This window comes from Saimiri boliviensis, chromosome 7 (genome assembly GCF_048565385.1).
Source record: "Saimiri boliviensis isolate mSaiBol1 chromosome 7, mSaiBol1.pri, whole genome shotgun sequence".
NCBI classification, from domain to species: domain Eukaryota; kingdom Metazoa; phylum Chordata; class Mammalia; order Primates; family Cebidae; genus Saimiri; species Saimiri boliviensis.
The window spans coordinates 68,201,672-68,226,530 of record NC_133455.1 but is presented as its reverse complement, the minus strand read 5'-3'; the positions used below and the strand labels follow the sequence as shown (position 1 = coordinate 68,226,530).

Genomic DNA, 24,859 nt, shown 5'->3' with positions numbered 1-24,859 from the left:
TCTCCAGCCTCTCTCCCTCCAAATCCAGGCCTAAAGGTGGAAACAACATTAGCAACCAGGGGCCCAGGCGCCCTAAATCCTGGAGCTTACTCCAGACAGGATGACAGGGAAGATGACTGTGAGCTCTGGCCTGAGCGCCCCCAACAACAGCCAGCAGTCAACCAGTTTGCTCCTGGGACCAAAGGACTGAGGTGGGCTAAGGGAAGGGAGCGGTTACTTGAACCTGTAGGCGAAGACTGAGCTAAGAGTAAGGGCAGTAGCATCTATTGTAGGTTGGGCATACTCCTGCCCGGCCACTCCAGCCCTGGGAGGGAGTGGGTACTGCCCCACTGCCTACCCTGGGGAGGCACCAGAGACTGGCTTTGGAAGAGTCACAGCCTGGCCACAGACAACTCAACTAGTCCCCCCAAAAGGCAGAAAGGAGGAAGGTGCCAGAGAGAAAGGGTTGGCATCACGGGGCCAGGACCCTGACCTCCTATGCCAGCTGTGCCCGGCCTCCCAGGGGATGGAGTCAAGGAAGCCCAGCAAATGGGAGGGGCAGAGACCCAGGCGTCCCGGGCCGCCCCGCCCAGCCCCCCTCCCGCCCACCCATCCCTCCGCCCCCCAGCCCCAGGGCACAGAGGAGGGAACCGGGCAGGGGCAGGCAGGGGAGGGAGGAGCGAGGGCGGGAGGGGGAGGAGGGAGCTGGGCAGGGAGGGAGGTGGGGGGGTGGGGAGGGAGAAAAAGAAAGAAAATATTTTCCGTGTCCCCGCCTGCAGAGTCAGTGTGCGGTTTGGGAGAAAATGTGTCGGATATTTTGGGGCGGTCACGTGGGCGGGCGGGCTCCGAGAGGCCCCGGGACAGTCCCAGCCTAGAGCCGTGCCCCCCAGGAGCCCCCCAGTATTGCGAGCCCCGGACACTACGACGCTCCATCCCAGAGACCGCCCGACGCCGGGACCTCGGGGCTCCGCCGCCTCCCTTTCCCCTCCCCCTCCAGGTGAGTCAGGCGGGGAAGCAGGCTCGCCCGCCCCGTCGCCCGGGTCCTCCACCGAGGCGGCTGGGGGAGGGGGCGCGGAGAAGCCGCACGGGCGAATGCCCTCCCGAGGCTGGCCAGGCTGGCCGCCGGGCTTGAGGGGGGCTTCTTGCCCGGCCCGGGCCAGCCTGCTGTGGGAAGGGAATGGGGAAGATTTTAACAGGCTGAGGATGGGCTGGGTCATCTGCCCTTCTTCATTTTGGTGCATAGCAGGGGACAGCATTTGGGGAAGTCTTCAGCCAGGGGGCATTCCTCCTTATATTTTTGTGCTGGGAATGTGAGAGAAGACAGGGTTTCCTCTCGCGGGGAAAGACTACCACCCTCTTACCCCCGGGCTCTGAGGGGTTGATTTTATGTTCCACGCTGGTCCAAGTTCCTCCCTCCCCAATGGAATGGCACAGCTTGGGCATCAGAAGGCAAGGAAAAGGTCCAGAGGCAAGTGAGCCTGGCCCGCCGCGTCCGGGAGTGCGGAGTGCATAGGATAGGGATCTAACTTTCCTTGAAGCTCTGGATTCCCTCAGACACGTTCCCAGCCTTGGCTCGCTCCATCCAAGGTGGGGAGCACTTCTGGAGTATTCTTGAGGGAAGCCCAAATGGAACAAAGGAAGAGAAGGAAGATGGGGATAGGGACCCCGGAGTGCTAGTCCCAGAGTTCCACTGACGCTGCCTCTCTGTCTTTAGCAGCTACCGCCGAATTCCCTCAACCTGACCCAGTATGTAGGAGCGAGTCTCTGCAGGCGGCCAGCGGGTAAGAAGATGCTTGGTTGTTAGTGCTGGTGGGGGCAGGGGAGCCTGTGTAGGGGGTCTTCAGGGCAAGAAGCTGAGACGACCATCCCGCTTTAGGGCTTTCGTCTGGGCAGCTGGAATCCCAGTCCTCAGGTCTGAGGCTTCTACCCTTGGGGTGACTCCTCAGACGCTGAGTTGGAGTTAAGGACCACAACCAGTGTCTCATATCCTTGAGGCAAGTAGAGAGAAGATGGGGGAGGGGGCGATAGTGTGTGCAGGGTGCCTGGAGCTTGGGTATCCCAAACACACACACACACACACACACACACACACACACACACACACACACGCGCGCGCGCGCGCGCACGCAATCACTGTGGCCTACAGCCTGGTAGGCAGCATGGGGCACGCCCCCCCCACACTCCGGCACACCCCCACCCCTGGCTCAGAAAGCCACCTAACTGGCACCTCCAGTTCCCCCCTCTGCCCCACCCTGCCCATGCCCTCTGATGCCCACACACATTCCACTGGCATTGCCTGCCTGCCTCCTGGGCACTGCCCCTCCCTGGGGCTAGGAGGGTGGAGGGAGGGCACCTGGGGATGAGAGGTGGAGACTCAAGGGTCTGGACTCCCCCAGGGATGGCACAAGGCCAAAGAAGTCTGGCCCACTGCTGCCTCCTGGGGAGCAGGCTGGGGGCCCAGGCTAGAGCAGAGGATGCCTGGGTTCTCTGCCCAGGCTGGAGATGGGGTCATGGAAAAAGGTGGTCGTGTTTATACAGAGGGGAGGGGGGCAGCGGGTGGAGAGCAGCCGACAAGAGCAGCTTTGTTCCAGGCTCTGGATCGGGCAGGGCGGCAGGGAAATGCGCCCCCCTCCATCCGGCAGCCCCCTTCATCTGTGCCCTCCCCTCAACTCCACCTCAGCTCTAAGAGAAGCAGCTTTGTAAGAGCCCCTCTCCCCTAGTCCGTCATCCCCCCGCCTCACCATCTGAGATGGCATCTTACTGGAGGAAGAATGTTCTCTACTTTCCACGAGTCCCTCAAAGAACCAAGGCATCTGGAGCCTCAGTTTAGGATTTCCTTTTAACTCTGCCCTGCCTTCAGTTCCTTAGTCCATTCCTCTACCCCGGATTTAAGACCCTCTCCTTCTCTTCCCAGCCAAGGCAGAGAACCAAGGATCAGAAATGGGAGGAATCTCTGCCCCCTTCCTCTCTTCGCTCAACTCCCAAGTTCCTTCTCCCGAGGCAAAATGAGAGGAAGGCCAGGGAGAGCTGTCCCTGGCCTTCCGCTTATTTTGTCCTTGGCTCACGTTCAGCCTCATTCCTTGGTGAGGACCAGGAGCTGAGCATCCCTCTGCAGGGATTTCCCGCCCCCCCACTACCCTACCCGCAGGTCTGTGTTTCCCATTTGTAGGTGAGAAGCAAAGACAGAGGAGAGCTAAGGCAGAGAGCCCTGTTCCCAGTCTAGGCCGAGTCTGGGGAACATGGGGATGGGGGAGTCCTCTAGTAGCTTCTCACCTTGTCATTGGAGGGGTTAATCCACCTGGAATGTGGCCCGGCCAGTTGAGCTGTGGCCCAGGGGCCTCAGGGGCCCCCCGGACTCCTGGCTCCATCTGGGCTTAACTAGGGATGAGGACTTTGGAGGGAGTAGGAGAAGGAAAAGGAGAGGAACCCTGGGGGCTCGGAGCTCAGACTTTTAGGGTCTGCAAAGACACTGGGCTACAGAGTTTGAGGGGCTGGGTGTATGGGTGGTGCCATGGTTAAGTGGCAGGGGCTGCTTCATTCATAAGGGCTGAGTGAAGTGTGATGGCATTGGGGTCTGGGTTCTTGTAACCTTCATGACAGTTTACCCGCAAGGACTTGAAGGCCAGGTAGAGGAGAGAAAGAAAAACAAACAAAAACAAAAATAAAAACCAGAGGTACAAAGACCGAGAGCTATAGATCCTAGAAGCAAATACTGACGGAAAGAAAGGCAGATACGGCGTGGTGGCTCATTCCTTTAATCCCAGCACTTTGGGAGGCCGAGGTGGGTGAATTACAAGATCAGGAGATCAAGACCATCCTGGCCAAGGTGGTGAAACCCCGTCTCTCCTAAAAACACAAAAATTCTCTGGGCGTGGTGGTGTGTGCCTGTCGTCCTAGCTACTCAGGAGGCTGAGGCAGGAGAATCACTTGAACCTGGGAGGCAGAGGTTGCAGTGAGCTGAGATTGCGCCACTGCACTCCGCCTGGCAACAGAGAAGACTTTATCTCAAAAAAAAAAAAAAAAAAAAAAAAAAAAAAAAAGGCGGATATATCCATCCCTTACCTCTGGGCCTGCCCACCCTGTGGTCTCTCTGCGTTTTAGTCTCCCGGTCCTTCTCTGCCCTTTATAGCAGCTTGTTACGGTTCTGGCTGGTGGAGATACCCAGACTGGGGTGACTCTTCCTCCCTTGCCCACTAACTGCCTAAAGAGGCGAATACTTCTAGGGCTCCTGGGAAAGCTAACCTTTTCCTTGTCCGAGGATCAGGACAGGAACCACCTACTTAGCACTAGGACTCCCATCTCCTCTCTCTACCTCCTCCTCCTCCCCTTCCCCTGCGCTCAGATTCAAACTCTTAGAGGGAAACCTACTTTTGGGGGAGGAGAGGATGCAGGGAGAACTTCTCAGAAACAGGGAGCCCAGGGATGAGAAAGAAAAGGAGGCAGAGAAGTCAAGTCAGCTGACCAAGAAGCAGCTCCTTGGAATCGTACACTTGGCACAAGTGGGGACTCCATCGACATCCTTAGATTTGAAGCAAGAAGGCTTAGGGGGTGAGGAAAAATTGGAGACAGGGAGAATTGGGAGGGGAAATGGGGAGAGGGAGTGTGGAGGAAAATAGAGAAGTGCTTAACAAAGCAGAGCTATGGAGGAAAATAAGGTACAAAGAGAAATAATATGAGACATTTACATAACACTTCCCATGTGCTTTTACATTATCCCAAACACTTGACATTGGTTAACTTATTCAGTCCTTGAAACAACCATATGAGGTAGGCCCTATTATTAGCCCCAAGTAACACATGAGGAAACCGAGGCACAACGAGATTAAGTAACATGTCTGAAGTCCCACAGCTAGCAAGTGGTGGGGTACAGTCCAGGGAGTCTGGCTCTAGAGTCTGTTCCTCTAACCTTTGCCCTGTACACCTCTCCAGAGAGCTGCAGGGCCCCCAGCTTGTAACAGAGTTATGTTTGCTTTCACCAGGATGGTAAAGAGTTTGCATCTTGGCTCCCCCACTTGCAGCCATGTGACCTTAAGCCAGTCCCTTCACTTCAGTTTCCTCATACGTGAAATGGGAATCATAACTCCCAGTCCACAGGACTGACGTGAGGGTTAGGTCAAATGCCTAGCTCAGTTGTGGTGATTTATGATCACTTCCCAGTCTAGGAATTCTCTCCCCCAGAAGTCCTCAGACCTTCATCATTCACCTTGGGACCTCCATTCACCCTTTCCTGGAGCTCCTCTGGAGACTTTCTCAGAGCCTGCGTAACCCCCTGACCTGCCCTCTCTACCACACTGCAGGGGCCCTGAGCTGGGGCAGGATAACCCATAGCAGCACAGAGGGAGACTGCAACTGGGAGAGGGTCATGGGGCTTGGAACCTCAGGGTGGTCATTCTCTCATCTCTTCTTTCCCTCTCTTTCTCCCTAGGACGCTTGGAGGCCCAGTGGGCAGGCCAGGCAGGGCGGGCACGGAGCCTCCCAGGCTGGGCCAGTGGGCATGGGCGGGGGCTGTGGTTGAAGACCTCCCCCGCCCACTGCAGACCACAGGGGACTCCCGCACCGCAGCTGCCATGGCCACCAATAAGGATCGACTCTTTGCGGCTGGTGCCCTGGGGCCTGGATCTGGCTACCCAGGGGCAGGCTTCCCCTTCGCCTTCCCAGGGGCACTCAGGGGGTCTCCGCCTTTCGAGATGCTGAGCCCTAGCTTCCGGGGCCTGGGCCAGCCTGACCTCCCCAAGGAGATGGCCTCTCTATGTGAGTCTCAGGGATCTTGGGAAATGAGGGCAAATGGAAATAGGAGGGTATCTGGAGGGTGGATGGTAAGAAAGTTGTCACTCCAGTTAGGAAGGCAGGCAGGGGACAGGGGTTTGGCCTAATGGAGTAGTAGTGAGTAACAGAGGGTGGCAGTGGTGGTGAGGAAGGAGTTTGGATGTGGACTCAATGGAAGTGTTTGCAAATGAGAATTCTCCTGCTCAAATAGGATAGGGAGGTAGCAGGCCTAAAAACTGGGGAGGGGGGGGTGTCTAAAATTGCCTCCTGGGTCAGTCAACTAGTAAAGGGGAACACCTTCGTCTGGGCAGGTGGGGTTGGTTCTGGTGCAGTGTGAGGCTGCTGCCTGTGTGCAGCCAGGAGTTGGGGGGAGCCAGACTAGGAAGCAGAGGAGTCTGGGAGGCCAGTCACCTGGCTCTGTGATCAAGAGGTGAAATGGGGCTGGGCACGGTGACTCACGCCTGTAATCTCAGCACTTTGGGAGGCCAAGGAAGGTGGGTCACTTGAGGCCAGGAGTTCAAGACCAGCCTGGCCAACATCCTTGTCTCTACTAAAAATGCAAAAATTGGCCGGGCGCGGTGGCTCAAGCCTGTAATCCCAGCACTTTGGGAGGCTGAGGCGGGTGGATCACGAGGTCAAGAGATCGAGACCATCCAGGTCAACATGGTGAAACCCCGTCTCTACTAAAAATATTAAAAAAAAATCAGCTGGGCATGGTGGTCTGTGCCTGTAATCTCAGCTACTCAGGAGGCTGAGGCAGGAGAATTGCCTGAACCCAGGAGGCGGAGGTTGCGGTGAGCCGAGATCGCGCCATTGCACTCCAGCCTGGGTAACAAGAGCGAACCTCCATCTAAGAAAAAAGAAAAAAAAAAAAAAAAAAAAAAAAGCAAAAATTAGCTGGGCATGGTGATGCACATTTGTAGTTCCAGCTACTTGGGAGACTGGGGCATGAGAATTGCTTGAACCCAGGAAGCAGAAGTTGCAGTGAGCCGAGATCTTGCCACTGCACTCCAGCCTGGGCGATAGAGTAAGAATCTGTCTCAAAAAAAAAAAAAAAAAAAAAAAAGAAAGAAAGAAAGAAAAAGAAAAAAAGCTGGGCTCGGTGGCTTATACCTGTAATCCCAGCCACACTTTTGAAGGCCAAGGTGGGTGGATCACCTGAGGTCAGGAGTTCAAGACCAGCCTGACCAACATGGAGAAATCCCGTCTCTACTAAAAATATAAAATCAGCCGGTGTGGTGGCGCATGCTTGTAATCCCAGCTACTCAGGAGGCTGAGGCAGGAGAATCGCTTGACCTGGGAGGCGGAGGTTGTGGTGAGCTGAGCTCGTGCCATTGCACACACACAAAAAAGGCTGGGCGCAGTGGTTCATGCCTGTAATCCTGACACTTTGGGAGGCCGAGGTGGGCAGATTGCTTGAGGTCAGGAGTTTGAGACTAACTGGCCAACATAGTGAAACCCCATCTCTATTGGGCACAATGGCTCATGCCCATAATTCCAGCACTTGGGAAGTCAAGGTGGGTGCGTTACTTGAGGTCAGGAGTTCGAGACCAGCTTGACCAACGTGGTGAAATCCCGTCTCTGCTAAAAATACAAAATTAGCTGGGCATGGTGGTGCATGCCTGTAATGCTAGCTATTATAGGATGCTAGGATCCTGTAGGATGAGGCAGGAGAATCACTTGGACCCGGGAAGTGGAAGTTGCAGTGAGTGAGATCACACTGTTGCACTCCAGCCTGGGCGACAGAGTGAGACTCTATCTCAAAACCAAAAAAAAGCAAGCCCATCTCTACTAAAAGTATGAAAATTAGCCAGGCGTGGTGGGGCGTGCTGGCTGGTGCCTGTATCCCATCTCCTCAGGAGACTGAGGCAGTGAAATTGCTTGAACCCAGGAGGTGAAGGTTGCAGTGAGCCCAGATCGCACCACTGCACTCTAGCCTGGGTGACAGAACAAGAGTCTAATCTCAAAAAAAAAAAAAAAAAAAAAAAAAAAAAAATTGTGAAGTTGCTTTGAATTATGTGGAGGCTGCAAAAAGGGGAAATCAATCCTGTGCTAGGTGCCTAAAGATGTGTGGGGTCAGAAGACTGTGCTGCTTTTTTTTTTTTTTCACCATACCCTGTTACTGAAGACTATGTTTCTTGGTTTTGGGAAGGATGGAAATGACCGCAAAGGAGGTAGCTTTTGTACCAAGTAATCCAGAGAGGTGGAAGGGGTGTTCCAGAAGCATCCTCTCCTCCAGCGATGTGGATTCTGGGTTCCTCCCCTCCCTGCAGGTCTGGCATAGAGCCTGCATGCTATGCCGATCCCTACTTGTCCCCCAGGCCTGCCCTCTTTGGGTTAAGCTTTTGAATGCTGACAGCAGGCAAGGCTTGGGCCTCTCCTCCTCCCTCTGGGATCCCTCTCCTCCAGCTTGGTAGTTATTCCTCCTGGCTGGGCCATTACAGGTGGGAGTACCAAGTTGGTTAAGAGAAAGCTTGAACTGGGGACAAGAGAAAGTGTTTGAAGGGCAGGGGAAGGAGCAATTTCAGAGAGACAGAGTTGGAGAGAAACAGACAAAAAGAGAGAAAGGCACAGCCTTTATGGCTCCACAAGCGCAGAGACAGAGGTGGAGGAGGAGTGGCTGGGCTTCCAGGAGGGGGCACTCAGAGCGTTGTGTGTCTGTATGTGAAGGGGGTGACTAGGCGGGGCTGGCAGCTCCACTGGAAAGAGTGTGTTCATGTGGAGAAGGGGCGAGTGTGCGGTGCCTCCAGACTTGGTGCAGTTGTGTGCACAGCATCTCCCTGAGCCTCTGCTCTTGTGCAGAATTCCAGTGTGTGCAACCAAGAGTCAGTATGAGGAGTGAGGAGGGATTTCTTTGTGCTGCTGACGCTGTGTCTGGCGTTTGGTGAGGCCTGCCGGTGGCATGTCTGTAGTCTGACGGGGGTTATTTGAGTGGCATGTAGGTGAACAAGAGAACACAAAGTCCCCTTTTTGGAAACTTCAGCTGGGCTTCCCCATACTTCATTTTCACCTCATGAATCTGTCCTAGGGACTTGGGGAAGTGGGAAGGAACCACCCTCCCCACATGAATGTGCTTCTGGCAGAGAACCCTACAACTCAGACTCTTGGGACTTGATTTTCCCAGGTTCTGGGAGCGGCAAGTAAAGGAGCTGGAGTAGGGAGGGAGAGGTGAGAGAGAATGGTAGTGGGGACAATGCTAGAGCTAGCAGCCAGTCCCCAGTGAGGTCCTCCTTGCACCCCTGTGCCCTGGAAACACTGAGATCAAGGTCGGGGTTCAAAGTGAGGTCAAGGTAGGGAAGTGGTCAGGCTGGGCTCCATCTTCCAAGGCCGTGCTGATGGAGGGGGGCTGAAAGGAGAAATCCAAGGGAGGAGCCAGAGCTAGGGCACGTAGCTGGGGAGGGTGTGGCTAGCATGGAAGGACAGGCCTGGGCAGGGAGGTGGCAGGAGGAGGCAGGAGGGGAAGGCTTGGGGGTGGATCCCTACAAGGCTTAAATGGGGGTGGGGCATGCAGCACCTAGTGGTAGCGGAGAGGGGGACTGAGGGGAGAGGAAGGGGTCCAGGAGTCCGGGAAATATTCCACAATGGGAGAGTAGCAGAAGGGTGAGAGAGTGTCCTCTCTCATTTCCTTGACCCGCTATCCCTTTTTGGCTGGGAGCATCTAGTGGAGAGGGTTTAGACGCCTAAATCTGATGCCAAAGGTATAGTCACCTTGAGTTTGTGCATCTCATCACCCTCTCTCTTATTCTATGGAACACACACACACACACACACACACACACTCACATTCTCTCTCTCTCACATAGACTAAGACAGAGAGGTGGTCCTTGAAGAGGTCTGACACTTCTCCCTGGCACTCTTGGCTCTTATTGCTGGGTCCCTGGCACCCTGGGGACATCCTTGTTGAGAACTGAAGACTTGCCCTACTTCTTGGGGCTCTCTCAGGGTCTGAAGGGGGTGAGACAGGCATCTCGGCACAGCGTGGTGGCGGAAGGGAGGCTCAGGGGAGCGGGTGCTGCTGAGGCAAGCACAGGCCTGTGTTCATGGAAAGCAGAGGGGTGTGTGCGTGCGTGTGCGCATGCGGGTGTGTGTTCGTGCACATGCACGAAACCCCTGGCATCCGTGTCCCTGTGCATCTCTACGTTTGTGAACCCTAGTGTGTTCTAGATTTGCTTTCTACAGGGAACAGAGTGTGGTGATAGAGAAGGGAAGCCCTGCCCTCCTCCCACCCCTGAGCAGATAGCTGTGGTCCTGATGACCTAGCCCAGTTTGTCCTCTGAACCTGGTGACACTGCCCTGGCCATGGGGCCACCGTACCTGGGCCAGGGAGCCCAGACTTCACCACACTAAGTCACCACACATGGAGAAACTGAGGACAGGCTGGCACAGAGAAAGAGAGTCTTGCTTAAAAGAAACTGAGAAAGAGAGACTCACAGACAAGACAAGGGACAGCTGCCCAGGCCCAAAGGTGCAGACACAGAGAAGCCAGGCACCGAGAGAAGCAAGGAGAACAAGCAGGCGGGTAAGGGCAGTGAGCAGGCGGCAGTGAGGCCTCCTCCAGGAAAAAACCCCAGCCTCCTTTCCCCTCCCCTCCCTGGTCTCTCCTCCTCCGGCACAGGCTCCAGCTCCAGGCCGACACAAACGGGGCTTTGATTGCAACAGGAAACCTCTTTGGCGGGGGGAGCCGGGCAAGCCGCCGCCGCCAGGGCCCAGGCTGCACCCCCCTCTCTTGGCCCCCTACCCGGTCCCAGCCCCCATCCTGCCCAGCGCGCCTCTTGTCCCTGCTTTGGGCCCCACTCTCATTCACACCTCCCAATTCTTCTGCTCTTCTACTGCCCCCTCCTCCAGAGAGCCCTCCCATGGCCCTTCAGGTGGGACTCCTACCTCGGGACTTACCCTTCTGGCAGGGCCTGCTTTACTTTGAAATGCCCCCCTTTTCAGCTTCTTGAGGAAGGGTTTTAGAAAAAAGGGAGAATTTAGCGTGAGGAATTCAAAGCCAGTTATCCTCAAGCCCCATCCAGAAGGTGTCGGGGAGCGAAAGGAGAGGTGCATCAGGAGTTAGCTGTTCCTGCCCTGCCTCATCCTGGCCAAACTCATCCTTGCCAGGGTGGCAGGGGCTCTGAGGGGTGACCCCGAAAGAATTTGAGTGCTGACGGCCTTGTTAGTTGGGGAGGGGTGCACTCCTCTTTGCCTCTAGGGGTATGCCTTTGTGGGGCTCTAGGTGGGAGGGGTTCTGCCCTGGTGATGGGGATCATAGGGAAAGGGGTGAGTCAGGCAGCAGCCCCCCTTCATACTCCCACCAGGCTGGCGGAGAACATCTGGTTCCCATGAAATGCTAGAAGGCTAATGGGTCTAATTGCTGCAATAAGGGCTGGGGAAACTTTGGGGAAAAGAGGGGCACTAGATCCCCCATCCTCTTACCTTCTCCCCAAGGCTGCACTAAGTCTGTCTAGAATGGAGGGGTCATGGTTGATGGGGAGGGCAGGCCTGAGGACCTAATGCCTGGTCCTAAGGGTCCTCTCTGTGCAGTGTCTGGGAAGCACACATAGATGGGTGATGAGGAGTGGGGTGCATCTGGTGAAGAGAAACGGGGGCTATTGAGGACTCATGGCTTCCTGGAGCCCTCCCCCAACTCCTCTTGTGCCCTCCTCCCAACCCCGCTCCCTGTAGCCTGGCCACTTCTGGTTCTAATTACCAACCAGGCAGGCCTGACTTAATTGGGACCTTTCACATTTCTGAGGGGGAGGGGGGTACTGACAGCTCGAAGTTGACTAATCAAGGCTTGTTTTGGGGGGTACTCCGTATTTTGCGCTTAATTGATTTTTGTTTGTTTGCCGCTGGCCAGATTCTGATTCAGAAAGTTATCCCCCCTTTTTTCTTTCTTTTTTTGGCTGTGGGTGCTGGCTGGATTCAGAAATGGGTATTTGGGGTTGGGGAGGACGGGGGAGCTTACACGGGGCGGGAAAGAGCAATGCATTCCCTCCCCATCCCTGCATCAAGCCCCCCAGTCAGCCTTGCCACCTTGAGGTCCCCCCCATCCACAAGTCAAGCCTATTCCCAGCCCGGGTAGCCCTCCGCCCCTCCCCCCGCGCCCGCCATCCCTCGCCTACTCTGGCACCCCTGCCTGCCTTTTATTCTTCCAACTGGCGCCCCACTCCTGCAGCACCCAGTGCGCCCCCCACCCGGTACAACAGATTCTTAGAAAAGCGCGCCCCGCCCTGGCCCAGCCACAGCCGCCTGGCGGGGGAAGGGCCGGGTCGGGCGCCGCTCCCGCGCCCCGGCGCTGCCCGTGTGAGCCGCGCTGACAGAGCCGGCTGGGCAGGCAGGCCCGGCGGCCCGGCGGCCGAGGGCGGGGCGCGGGGGAGGGGGCGGTTTCCGGGAGTCGCCGCTGCTGGCGCTGTCCGGGGCCAGGGTCCCCCATTCGGCTCGGCCGGGCCAGGGCAAACTTCTGACGTGGCCAAACCCCCGCCCACCTCACCCACTTCTCCGCCGGGCGAGGGCGCTCATTGCCGGAAGGGGCAACCCAAGGAACAGTGTGGCGGCCCTAGGAGATCTGAGGGGCACTAGCGTGGCACCGAAGGGAGGGCGGTTATGCCTAGGCTGGGGGGTATTTAAAGACCCTGAGAACAGTCAGTGACCAGAAGGGCAGCTATTGCCGAGGGATCCCTTGGCATTGAGAAACTGGAGAAGGGGAATTGGCACTAAGGGGCAGATTCATCGCGGCGCAGTTGGCACGGCAGGCACAGCTTCGGGGGTAGTTTTGTGCTCTAAAAGTGAAGTTAGGTTCGAGGAAGGAGCATCGAGAGAGACGGTCGAGGCGCTTAGGGAGCGTTAGTTGCGGGATGGGGCTTCAGGGACTCGGAGGGAGGCGGCCCGGGCCGCGGCGGAGGGCGGACCGCTCGGGCTAGGAGGAATAGACTCTGGCGGCGCTGGAGGGGGGTGGGGGACTCCGCGGCAGCGCTGGAGACGGCCTGGGCGGGGTGGGTGGGGCGGGGCCGGGTCAGGAGGAGGTGAGCGCGCTCGGCCACCCGCCCCGAGGGGGGTTCCCGGAGAGTTCACGGCGGGAGCGCGCTCCGGCCCTCGGACCGGGGGTGGGGAGACGGGAAGCGAGGAGGAGGCAGCGCGCGCCGAGCCGCAGGAATGCACTGTTCGGCCCTGAAGCGCGCGCGCGGAGGGAGAAGGCGGAACCAGGCCTGGGAATGAGAGGGGTGGAGGTAGTGCAGGTCCCGGGCCTCGGGAGAGCTGGCGCACGCGGGGGACCTCCACGTTCCCCTCTCCCCAGTCACCCTTAACACCTCTGTATTGACTAGTGTGAAAAAGGGAGAGTTTGGGGAGGGGGAAAACGGAAAGGAAATGCTTATGTTTGGTTCCTCCACTCCTTCCCCCAACCCCCGACCTGGGCACGCGCCTCAATGCAAATACGTGCAAAGCCTCTGAGCTGTGGAGAGTATGCTTCCAAGTATTCTCCCGAGCAAGGTGTGTTTGTACAAACATGTGTGCACCTATGAGTTTATGTGCGTGCTCACAAGCATATGCACTCTTGCATATTTGCAAATTCTTGGTGCCTGACAAGATAAATGCATGCACATACATAAGTTTAAGCAAGCGCGCGCGCCGCGGAGCGAGTGTACGTTTGTGTGTGTGTGCGCTCCACTCTCAGCTCTGCTCATCTCAGTGCCCGGCCCCCTTCGCTCTCCAAGCCCCACCCCCCACCCCTCCGGGCTTCGCTTTTAGAAAAGGTCTCCCCAGAGCTAGCTGCCTAGGGACCCAGATAGAGCCGGACGGAGGCTGAAGCGGCAGCCCCAGCTTCGCGCCCCGCCCAGTCCCTTTCCCCTGCTGGGGATCCCCCCTCTTCCCCGCCCACCCCTTACCCCGCAGGCAGCCCAGCGCCCGATGCTAGCCCTCCCCCTCCCCCCCTGCTGGAGCGGGGCGCCGCCGGGGGAGGAGGGGGAATCGGCTGCGGGTCCTCGGTGTTCCTAGCACCCAGCTTCCCTCCAAGCCTGGTCGCGATGTACGACTGTATGGAAACGTTTGCCCCGGGTCCGCGACGGCTGTACGGGGCTGCCGGGCCCGGGGCCGGCTTGCTGCGCAGAGCCACTGGCGGCTCCTGTTTCGCCGGACTTGAGTCTTTTGCCTGGCCGCAACCCGCCAGCCTGCAATGTAGGTACCCGAGTCCGGGGCTGGGGTGTAGGGTGCAGGAGAGGCTGGGACTTAACTCTTTCCGTGTGTAAAGGGTGGAACTGGGATGCAAGGGGAAGCTTCTGGCCCTTTCTATGTAAGGTACTGGCCCTTTAAACGTAGGGGCCTCATCGTCTTCTTTGCGTGTATGCAGTAGTGTTTGGAGTGTGTGTGGTTTTTATGGTGGGTGTTCAGCTCGAACCTATGGTTGATGCCACTGCAGAGTTCCTGGGGTTAGGGAGAGACCGAGGTGTGTGGGTAGTGTGTGCCCTGAGGTCTGTGGCCCTGGAAAGATATGGCACTCAGGACCGTGGGTGGCGTTTGTAAAGCTCATGTGGGAAGCTGGCAGTGTAAAAAAGATTGTTTGCAGAGCGCGTGAATCCCTGGAGTGTGCAGCGCCTTGCATAGGTGGTGTGGGTGTGGGAGCAAGGGTCTCCACCAGTGTCGCCGGCGACAGCTGGCAGGTCCACATGGCCTGTGAGGGGATGTTTGTGGCGTGAGGCCGGGAGGGCGTGTGCCCCTGCGTGGCTGCGGGGGCGGTTTTGGAAAGTGCTGTGTTCGAGAGTGCATCCTGTGTGTTCTCACGCCGGGTGGAAAAGGCTGAGCTCTGCCCGCCACCACCACTCCCCATATGAAAAAGAAATGTCTGGAAATGTGTATGCGGTTATATGCAGAGAGATGACTTTTTCCTGTGGGTCCAACACACACAACTTCAGCAGGAACCGAAAAGTTGAAAGCAAAGTCTGTGTGTGTGGTGGGGGGTGGCCTGGAATTGACAGCGGCAGAGCGAGTACCATTCCTGGGTCCCCAAATACCTATCTTCCCCCTCCGTGAAATGGGAGATGCCAGGCCTGGGGCCCTGGAACCCCTTTCCAGAGCGGTAATAAAAAGCTGGGGACTGAGAGGCAGTAAAAATGAAGTCCAGATGAGAGGCGGCTTTGAAGCTTGGGCCGCAGTGCCTGGCGGGGTGGGGTGTGGGGAGGGGCTGGGAGTGGAGCCTGGAACACCCCCTAAATTTACACTGGGCTGGGACGTGCTTGCAGCCCGGGTGCGGACGGCCGGGGACGAGGGGCTTGGGGGCACATTGGGAAGGGTGGGAAGGGGCGGGCAGCAGGCGGGGCGGCTGGCGCTGGGGGAGTGCGCACCCAGGTCACTGAGCCCCCGCCAACGCGCCTCGCTCCTTGGCACCCGGCAGCGCTGTTTACAAGTTCGGATTTTTTTTTTTTTTTTTTTTTTTTTTTTTTTTTTTTTTTTTGGTTCCAGAGCAGAGCTGCTCAGATTTAACAACTGGGAGACTGGAAGAGGGAGGTGGCAAACCAGGAGACCGGACTTTACTTTTGGGTGGGGTGGGGCAAGAACTAAAAGTGTGTCATTTAAAGGGCAGAGAAAATATGGAACTATTGCTTTGCACCAAATCCCTGTGAATTCTTAACTTGGCTCTCGTGGCCCAATAGTATGGGGAGTTGGGGTATGTTGTATGTTGTGGGGGTGCTGAGATGGAAAGAATCTTCCAGGAAGGCTTCCTGGGGTCTGGGCGGAGACCCTTCTTTTTTTCAGGCCTATGGAAGAAGCCCTCTGGACTTGACTGGCAGTAGATTTTTGCGTTTTAATTTGGGCCAATAATTTTGGCCTCTCGGATCCTGGTGGGCACACAAAGCCACCTTCAGGCCTGCCCCTGCTACAGACACTTGCAGAGGGAAGGCTGCTGGGAGGAGTGGGCTGGATGTGTGTGTGCACGTGTGGAGGCTTTGGTGTCCTGGTGCTGCGTTGGCAGGTTGGGGTGTTTGTCTGGTGGTAGAACTGTTCCCTTGTGTGGCGGAGTGCTGGGTGTTGTGTATCAGCCTTGTGACTTGTACATCTACCTCCACGGTGTGGCTGGAGTGTATCTCTATTCTGGCTGTGTGTCTGCCTGAATCTAGTAAGGCAGGCGTCCCCAAACTTTTTACACAGGGGGCCAGTTCACTGTCCCTCAGACCGTTGGAGGGCCGCCACATACTGTGTGCTCCTCTCACTGACCACCAATGAGAGAGGTGCCCCTTCCTGATATGTGGCGGGGGGGCCGGATAAATGGCCTCAGGGGGCCGCAGTTTGGGGATGCCTGTAGTAAGGGTTCTAGGAGCCCATTGTTAATATGCCTGCTTTGGTCCCCTGTGTGTTGTTAACCTCTGAGAGTGTGTGTGTCTCCAAGGAGGTGTGTGCTAGATTGTGAGTCCAGGCTGCTCAGCTTTGGGCCTCGCAGCTGGGAGCGTTTACAGCCGGTTATAAAGAGTTTGTTTGAAGCTCCGCGCAGCCTGGTCAGGAATTTCCTCAATTTCAGCAATTTGGGCTTTAAAAGGAGAAAAACCCAGAGCCCACCCCCATCCTCCCCAGCAGGGGCCCCTGCCTAGCCCAGGAGCAGCAACCCAATGGTGGGGTCTCAGCCCAGGGCTGGGGAGGGGATCTGATTGGAGTAGACCCAGTTAGCTTTCTGGGCCTTCCACCCACAGATTGACCTCGGAGTCAATAGGCTGCACCTCTGGGTTCAGGAGGTGGGGATGTGACAGTGTCACTTAGACGGGAAAAGTTGTCCCCAGGCCTGTCTCCCTGAGGCCCCCAGTCTTATAAGTTGCTGGCACTGCCCCATGCCAGTCTGACCGCACCCAGGCCCTTGTGCAAGAGAGGAAATGAGGCAGCGCTCTGCGGGCAGGGAGGGCGTCAGCGCTCGAGTGAGCACCACCCCATGCACAGGCCTTGGGCACAGAACATGTGCCCTTGGAGGACACAGTGGTGGGCCAGAGGAGAGAGGAAAGGTTGGGAAAGGCATTCCAGCCCTCCCCATATCTATCAGCACCGGCCCCTCCTGGAGCCCCTGTCCCTAGTCTTGAATAGACTCCAGGCACCCTTCTTTCCTCTCCTCCTCTCTCCTTTTTCATTGGGGAATCTCACTGTGGCAGGATTCTTATGCTAATTGAGTGTGCGTGTGTTGGGGGTGGGGAGGGCTTGCCTCCTGTGTGGTGGGTGGAGCTAGCCTGGAACCCCTGCATCCTGGGCATTCCTTCCACCCTTTGGGCTGCAGTGGGGCAGACTTCTGACCAGGTGGACTGCAGAGGGTTAGAAGGAAGAAGGTGTTTATGAGGTGGGTTCCTGGGACATACCTTAGGGAGGGTCCTAGGAATTTTTTTGCATTAACTTGGGCCCTCGAGGTTTGGGCAACAGGTCCTGCAGGTTGAATCATTTATAAATTTCCCCAGCTTCTGAAGACCAACCAACCACCTGAAGACCTCCCCCCTCCCGCCCCCCGCACACACATACACACACACACTCTCTCTCTGTCTTACCCAGCAGCCTTTTGAACAGAGCAGAGCACGTTCTCATACTGTGGGGCTGAGACCCCTATTGAGCTGCAGTTGGGTATTTTCAGAGTGAAGAAAGAAGCTTAGAGAGGGTCCAGAAATAGGTCCCCACCCCCATCAGTCCTGTTTACCTACTGTCACCTGACTTCTCCAGTTTGCTACACCTCCAATGGCTTTCAGACCTGAGAAACTGAGCAAACCTCAGTCTCCCCTTCCCCAGCTTCCCTGACTCACAGCCAGTTAGAGCCGCTGGTGGTGTGGCACTAAGCTGGTCACTTGCCCTCCTGTGGCCTCTGTTTCTTCAGGCGTGAACCAAGGCTGTGGTGCATCCTTTAACTCACTCCCCTGAGAGCTGTGCCCCGTCTGTTCTGCTGTCTCTGGTGGTTATTGGGGATGGTGTGAGACAGAAGAGCCTGAGGAGTTATCTCCTCTGTACTACTGGAGAGGGAGTGAGGTCCTGGTCTACCTGCTAAGCATCCCAGCAGGTCACTTGGCCAGTGCCAGCTACAGAGGCTGTAGTTGCCTACCCACCCCCAGAGCTGTTGTCCCACAGGGAGGACAGTGGGAGGTAGACTACCTGACAAGGATCTACCAAAGTGACAGAGAGTGACTAAAGAGCAAAGCTGCAGGGCTTTAACCCTTTGATTCATCCCCTGTATTGTTAGGGAAACAGGCCCAGAGAAGTCAATTTCCAGAATGGCCTTGGTCTGGAATTTGGAGGATTAAACATGTTACAAAGGGTGACGGCTGGCTTTTTTTTTTTTTTTTTTTTTTTTGAGACCGAGTCTTGCTCTGTCCAGGCTGCAGTGCAATGGTGCGATCTTGGCTCACTGCAACCTCTGCCTCCCGGGCTCAAGTGATTCTCCTGCCTCAGCCTCCCAAGTAGCTGGGACTACAGGTGGGCGCCACCACGCCCAACTAATTTTTATATTTTTAGTAGAGATGGGGTTTCACCATGTTGGCCAGGATGGTCTCGATCTCCTGACCTTGTGATCTGCCTGCCTCGGCCTCCCAAAGTGCTGGGATTACAGGTGTGAGCCACCATGCCTGGCCAACGGCTGGCATTCTTGTGAACAAGTTGGCTAGACTGTGGAGGGTGGACCAGGATCACAACAAGCTTTGGTAATAGTGGCAGTTTAGAGGACTCTGGAAGTGCTTACTGCTGGGACTAGTGTGCTGTGGTAGTGACAGCTGTCACCCGTGGGCCAAGGAACAAATGCACATGGGGTGTTGTGATGAGGAAGTCCTGGAGGTCTGTGGGGTCCTTCTCTCCTGACCCTCACATCACTGCTTCCCTCCCAGCCGTGGAGACACAGAGCACCAGCTCAGAGGAGATGGTGCCCAGCTCGCCCTCGCCCCCTCCGCCTCCTCGGGTCTACAAGCCATGCTTCGTGTGCAATGACAAGTCCTCTGGCTACCACTATGGAGTCAGCTCTTGTGAAGGCTGCAAGGTGTGTACGTGGTGGGGGGTGGGCAGGCGGGGATCCAGAGTTACTGGAGTAAGATAAGAGACCAGGCACACACAGGCTATGTGTGAGTAGCACTGCCTTGTGCATAGATGGTTAATAGATTAGGTGAGGTCTGGGGCAACCTGCAAGGCCAGTGAGAGGCTGGTGCCCCCAGCATCGTGCTTCAGAGGCCCTCTCCGTTTCCCTCAATTCCAGGGCTTCTTTCGCCGAAGCATCCAGAAGAACATGGTGTACACATGTCATCGCGACAAAAACTGTATCATCAACAAGGTAACCAGGAATCGCTGCCAGTACTGCCGGCTACAGAAGTGCTTCGAAGTAGGCATGTCCAAGGAAGGTAGGCTGCCACCCTTGGCCTGGGCAGGAGCACTCTGGTCCTACCCTATGGCTGTGGCCCTCTTTCCTCTGGCCACTCCTACTTCCCTGACCTCTGAGACTTGGCCTGCCCTGGGGTGCCGCCTTCTTCCAGGCCAGTCTTATTTGATTAGCTCCATTCACCCAGGAGGCCCCACCATTTCCCATTCTCCCCGCTCAGGAAGCTTGACCCTTCCTCTGAATGGGTGAATAAGTAGGGTCTTATTTCCCTGTTTCATGGGGGAAAATGAAGCGGGTGGGCTTGCCAGACCCTTCCCCTCCCCTGTTCCCAGGACTGAGCCAAAGATGGATATGGGGTGGCTCCTCCTCTCCACCCGCCCCCCCCATTGTGCTGCCAAGGCTATAAGTGGATATCCTGCCGCCTGCATATCCTGCCCCCCCTCCCCCAGCTCCTGCAGGGTGACAGGAAGGGCAGGATGGAGCCATGGCCTGGGGAGGGAGCAGGGGCTGCAGGCTCTGGGTGGGGCTGGGGAGAACCAGCCTGGGAACAGGAGCTAATATAGGACACAGGGAAACTGAGGCACTAATTACAGTGCCAGGGGATAGATAACCATGATAAGACTGAGCACGTTACATTAGGGTGAGAGAAGACACTCAAAGGGAGGCTCTGAGGGTCCTGACCCTCTCCTTGCACCTCCACCCCCAAGCTGTGCGAAATGACCGGAACAAGAAGAAGAAAGAGGTGAAGGAGGAAGGGTCACCTGACAGCTATGAGCTGAGCCCCCAGTTAGAAGAGCTCATCACCAAAGTCAGCAAAGCCCATCAGGAGACCTTCCCCTCACTCTGCCAGCTGGGCAAGTACACCACGGTGAGGAATGGGCAGAGCCCAGTGAGGGCAGTGCACTCTTCCCTCCAGGGAATGGGGCTGGGTTGTATTGAAGGCTATCTGTTGCTGAGGACAAGGAGGGCATTAGAATGCAGAGGAGGGCTTGGGATATTGGTAGGGGGAAGACAGCCCCCAGAGATGGGCCTTAGCTTGCTCTCTAACCTCCTATCTCCCCACTACAGAACTCCAGTGCAGACCACCGAGTGCAGCTAGATCTAGGGCTGTGGGACAAGTTCAGTGAGCTGGCCACCAAGTGCATCATCAAGATCGTGGAGTTTGCCAAGAGGCTGCCTGGCTTTACAGGGCTCAGCATTGCTGACCAGATCACTCTGCTCAAGGCTGCCTGCCTAGATATCCTGGTAAGTTAGACCCTGTGGGCCCTGCCGCAGCCCAACCCTCAATGGGACCTTCAACAGTTCCTTGATCCATGCAAAGATTTCCTTACCCTGAACCCCCTGCCACGTATTCGGGACTCCTCAGCTCTCTTTTTGTCTTAGCCCCTGCCCCTATGATCAATGATCCTACACTTTTGGATGCCCTGTCTCCACCTGACTTCCCAGGACCACCCCTCCCAAGGCTCAGATCCTCCACCTCTGCCTTCTCCATGCCTGCTTCAGGTTGCACTCGTTGGGGACCTAACCTCCTCACTTTCCACTTATTCCTTCTTTTCCCCACCCCCAGAAAGAGCACTAACCCTCCCCCACCCCACCCCCTCCAGATGCTGCGGATCTGCACAAGGTACACCCCAGAGCAGGACACCATGACCTTCTCCGATGGGCTGACCCTGAACCGGACCCAGATGCACAATGCCGGCTTCGGACCCCTCACAGACCTTGTCTTTGCCTTTGCTGGGCAGCTCCTGCCCCTGGAGATGGATGATACCGAGACAGGGCTGCTCAGCGCCATCTGCCTCATCTGTGGAGGTGCGGGGGCGCCCCCTGGTGTCTGCTCAGTGCTCGATCTCTTTCCCACCACTCTCCATGTGGGATCTCCAACTGGGAGGGGGCGTGGAGGACCCAGTGGTCTCTTCCTCTGGTGATTCTTGCCCCCAGCCCCGTCCACAGACTTCTCAGACCCTGTACCGGCTTCCCAAAAGGCCAGTTGGGGATCAGCCATCTGTTACTGTGTCCTCCCCATCTCTTCCTTCCCCTCTCACTCCACTATACTTGTCCCCATAGACCGCATGGACCTGGAGGAGCCGGAAAAAGTGGACAAGCTGCAGGAGCCACTGCTGGAGGCCCTGAGACTGTATGCCCGGCGCCGGCGGCCCAGCCAGCCCTATATGTTCCCAAGGATGCTCATGAAAATCACCGACCTCCGGGGCATCAGCACTAAGGGTTAGTCATGAGTGAGCATCCCCACTCTGCCTTACCAGGGCTGTTGGTCTCCCAGATCAGATACATGGACAGGCAGAGAAAAGAACAGAGTGATAGAAAACCAGGCAGCAGCCGGGCGCGGTGGCTCAAGCCTGTAATCCCAGCACTTTGGGAGGCCGAGGTGGGTGGATCACGAGGTCGAGAGATTGAGACCATCCTGGTCAACATGGTGAAACCCCGTCTCTACTAAAAATACAAAAAAGCTAGCTGGGCATGGTGGCACGTGCCTGTAATCCCAGCTACTCAGGAGGCTGAGGCAGGAGAATTGCCTGAACCCAGGAGGCGGAGGTTGCGGTGAGCCGAGATCGCGCCATTGCACTCCAGCCTGGGTAACAAGAGTGAAACTCCATCTCAAAAAAAAAAAAAAAAAAAAAAAAAAGAAAACCAGGCAGCCCACCCTGGAATCCTAGCTCTGCCACATAGTAGTGGGAGACTTTGGGCAAATTCTTTCTTCTTCTTCTTCTTTTTTTTTGTTTTGAGACAGAGTCTCACTCTTGGCCAGAGCTGGAGTGCAGTAGCTCTATCTTGGCTCACTGCAACCTCAGCCTCCTGGGTTCAAAATTCTCCCCCGTCAGCCTCCTGAGCAGCTGGGATTACAGGCATGCACCACCAGGCCTAGCTAATTTATATATATATATATATATATATACATATATATATATATATATATATATATATATATATACATATATATATATATATATATATATATATATATATATATATATATATTAGTGGAGACAGGGTTTCACCATGTTGGCCAGGCTGGTCTCAAACTCCTGACCTTGTGATTCACCTGCCTTGGCTTCCCAAAGTGCTGGGATTACAGGTGTGAGCCACCGCGCCTGGCTGGGCAAATTGCTTCTAAACCTGTACTGTCCAATAGAACTTTCTGCATATTTTTCAGGTACCTCATAAGGATGTCTTAATATTTGTTAATATACAATGTAAAGCCAGGTGCCATGGTGCACATCTATAGTTTCAGCTACTCAGAAGGCTGAGGCAGAAGGATCACTTGAGGCCAGAAGTTGGAGGCTGCAGTGAGCTATGATTGTATCTGTGAATAGCCACTGCACTCCAGCCTGGGTGATCCAGCAAGACCCTGCCTCTAAAAAAAAAAAAATTCCAAAAAACAAACCAAAAAACCCCCACAACACACACAGTGTACTTAGAATTACAACATATATAGTGTACTTAGAATTGTGCTGAATCTGAATTAAAAATTCCATTCTGCAGTTGCAGCAGTTACATTTCAGATGCTTAATGGCCACATGTGGCTAATGATTACTGTATTCCCATCATTGCAAAGTTCTATTGGACAGTCCAGGTTTAGAAGGATGTCTGGAACATAGTGTTTGATAAATATTAGCTGTTGTAGTAAATGATTTTTTTTTTTTTTTGAGACGGAGTCTTGCTCTGCCACTCAGGCTGGAGTGTAGTGGTGTGATCTCCGCTCACAGCAACCTTTACCTCCTGGGTTCATGTGATTCTCCCACCTCAGCCTCCTGAGTAGCTGGGATTATGGGCACTCACACCACGCCTGGCTAATTTTTGTATTTTTAGTAGAGACGGGGGTTTCACCATTTTAGTCAGGCTGGTCTTGAACTCCTGACCTCGTGATCCACCCGCCTCAGCCTCCCAAAAGTGCTGGGATTACACATGTGAGCCACTGTGCCTGGCCTGTAATAAATGTTATTAAGAACAGGCCAAGGGCTGCGGGCGGTGGCTCATGCCTGTAATGCCAGCACTTTGGGAGGCTGAGGCAGGCAGATCATGAGGTCAGGAGTTTGAGACCAGCGTGGCCAACATGGTGAAACCCCGTCTCTACTAAAGATACGAAAAATTAGCTGGCCATGGTGGTAGGCACAGGGCTGGGAACAATTGGCAAGCCCTGGACATTGGAGAACGGGGTGGTTGGGGAAGGGGGTTGGAGATTGTGTACAATGTGCTCTCTGAAGAGACAGCCTGCAAGAGTGGGACAAATGGGCAGCAGGCCTGGTAGAGAAGACCAGGTAGAGGTTCCACACAAAGGAGTGGCACCCAGGAAGCCTAGTGGGGAGAGGATGAGCTGGGGACAGAGAGGTGGTGGGTCTGTGCTGGAAACCCCCTACAGGAGGCAGGGGCAGTTGAAAAAGGTTAGGGAGATGACCTCAAGGGCCATGTGCCTCTGTCCTCCTGAGCCTCTTTGCCTCTCCATTGTAGGAGCCGAAAGGGCCATTACCCTGAAGATGGAAATTCCAGGCCCGATGCCTCCTCTGATCCGAGAGATGCTGGAGAACCCTGAAATGTTTGAGGATGACTCCTCGCAGCCTGGTCCCCACCCCAATGCCTCTAGCGAAGACGAGGTTCCCGGGGGCCAGGGCAAAGGGGGCCTGAAGTCCCCAGCCTGACCAGGGCCCCTGACCTCCCCACCGAGGGGGTTGGGGCTCCAGGCAGCAGACTGACCATCTCCCACACTGCCAGTGGCTGGGGGAGGACCTGCTCTGCCCTCTCCCCACCCCTTCCAATGAGCTCCTTGTTTTTGCCAAAGTTTCCAGGGGTGCCTCTGTGTTCATCCCCTTCCCGATCTAACCGGCTCCCTTGCCAGTCCCGGGGGCCTGCCCTGCTCCCAACAGGAGAGAAGGCAGAGGGGTGAGTCTGGGTTTGGACTCTAAAATCTCAGCACTGCCCCTCAGGTGCCAGAGTCCTAGGCTCCCCAGGGCACGAGGAAGACCCTGCCGTTCCACAGCCCCTTCCTCTGCCAGGTGCTTGGCTCTCTGGGAGCAAACAGGAACACTAGAGACCAAAAGGGGGGCAAAGGAGGAGGGCTGAGCCCATCTTCTTGCCCCTACCCTTGGTGCCTAATGCTGTGCGATGCACCTGCAGGGTGCGCCAGCCGCTGTGTCCCGTCCTTGTGCCAGGTCAGGGTGGGGGCTGGCTGGGCCCTGCATTTCTGGGGCAGGGACAGAGGGTGAAAGGGACGGATAGATGCAGGTCCATTCTGTACCTCTTGGCCCAGGTGCAGAATTCACCCCTTGCCCTCCGTTACAGGTCCCTCCCCCAGCCCTGTCATGTGCCTTGGGCTCCTCCTGCCCCCCATCTCAGCCATGGGGCAGGGATCCTTCTACACTACAGAGGGGCCAGGGGATCCCTCTTTCCCTAGTGCCTTCCACCCTTTATCCCCCAGAGCAGCTTGGCCCAGGGAGGGGGGATGCTGCTTAGCTGATCCCACCCCGACCCAGAGGAGGCCTCTATTTATTTATTAGCTTTTGTTTACACCCTGGAATTGACCCCTTCCTCCAGGGGTCTTGGGTGGGGGGAGCCCAGGGCCCCTGTGACCCCTCCCTTCTTCCTCCAATCCCCAGTTTGTATTTAGCGGCCAAATAAGAGTCCCACTGGCTCCCCGTGTTCTCTTGGGGGGTCAGGGTGCTGTCCCCTCCCCTCTGTTTACATCTCCCCTCTACCCCGCTGTATCGCATATTGCTGAGTTTTCTATTTTTGCAAAATAAAGTGATGGAAACTCATGCGATGTGGCTCCCTTTAGGAGGTGGTAGGGAAATGACCGGCTGGCCTGGAGAGGGA

The 24,859-nt window shown here is 56.0% G+C and overlaps 1 protein-coding gene across 4 annotated transcripts; it reads left to right on the top strand.

Moving 5' to 3' along the window:
- Nucleotides 1-24,859, top strand: RARG (retinoic acid receptor gamma). 4 transcript variants are annotated; one of them, XM_010349875.3, is made up of 11 exons: nt 1-191; nt 759-976; nt 1,697-1,760; nt 5,405-5,730; nt 18,555-18,703; nt 18,917-19,058; nt 19,744-19,904; nt 20,105-20,281; nt 20,641-20,845; nt 21,101-21,259; nt 23,501-24,858. In XM_010349875.3, the coding sequence occupies exons 4-11, from the start codon at nt 5,547-5,549 to the stop codon at nt 23,686-23,688; spliced, it is 1,365 nt and encodes a 454-aa protein (XP_010348177.1). In that variant the 5' UTR covers nt 1-191; nt 759-976; nt 1,697-1,760; nt 5,405-5,546; the 3' UTR covers nt 23,689-24,858. The 4 variants fall into 4 exon arrangements, with proteins under 4 accessions (XP_010348177.1, XP_003939274.1, XP_010348178.1 ...); XM_003939225.4 differs by having other exon boundaries at nt 1,694-1,760; XM_010349876.3 differs by lacking the exons at nt 1-191; nt 759-976 and adding an exon at nt 1,520-1,566 and having other exon boundaries at nt 1,694-1,760.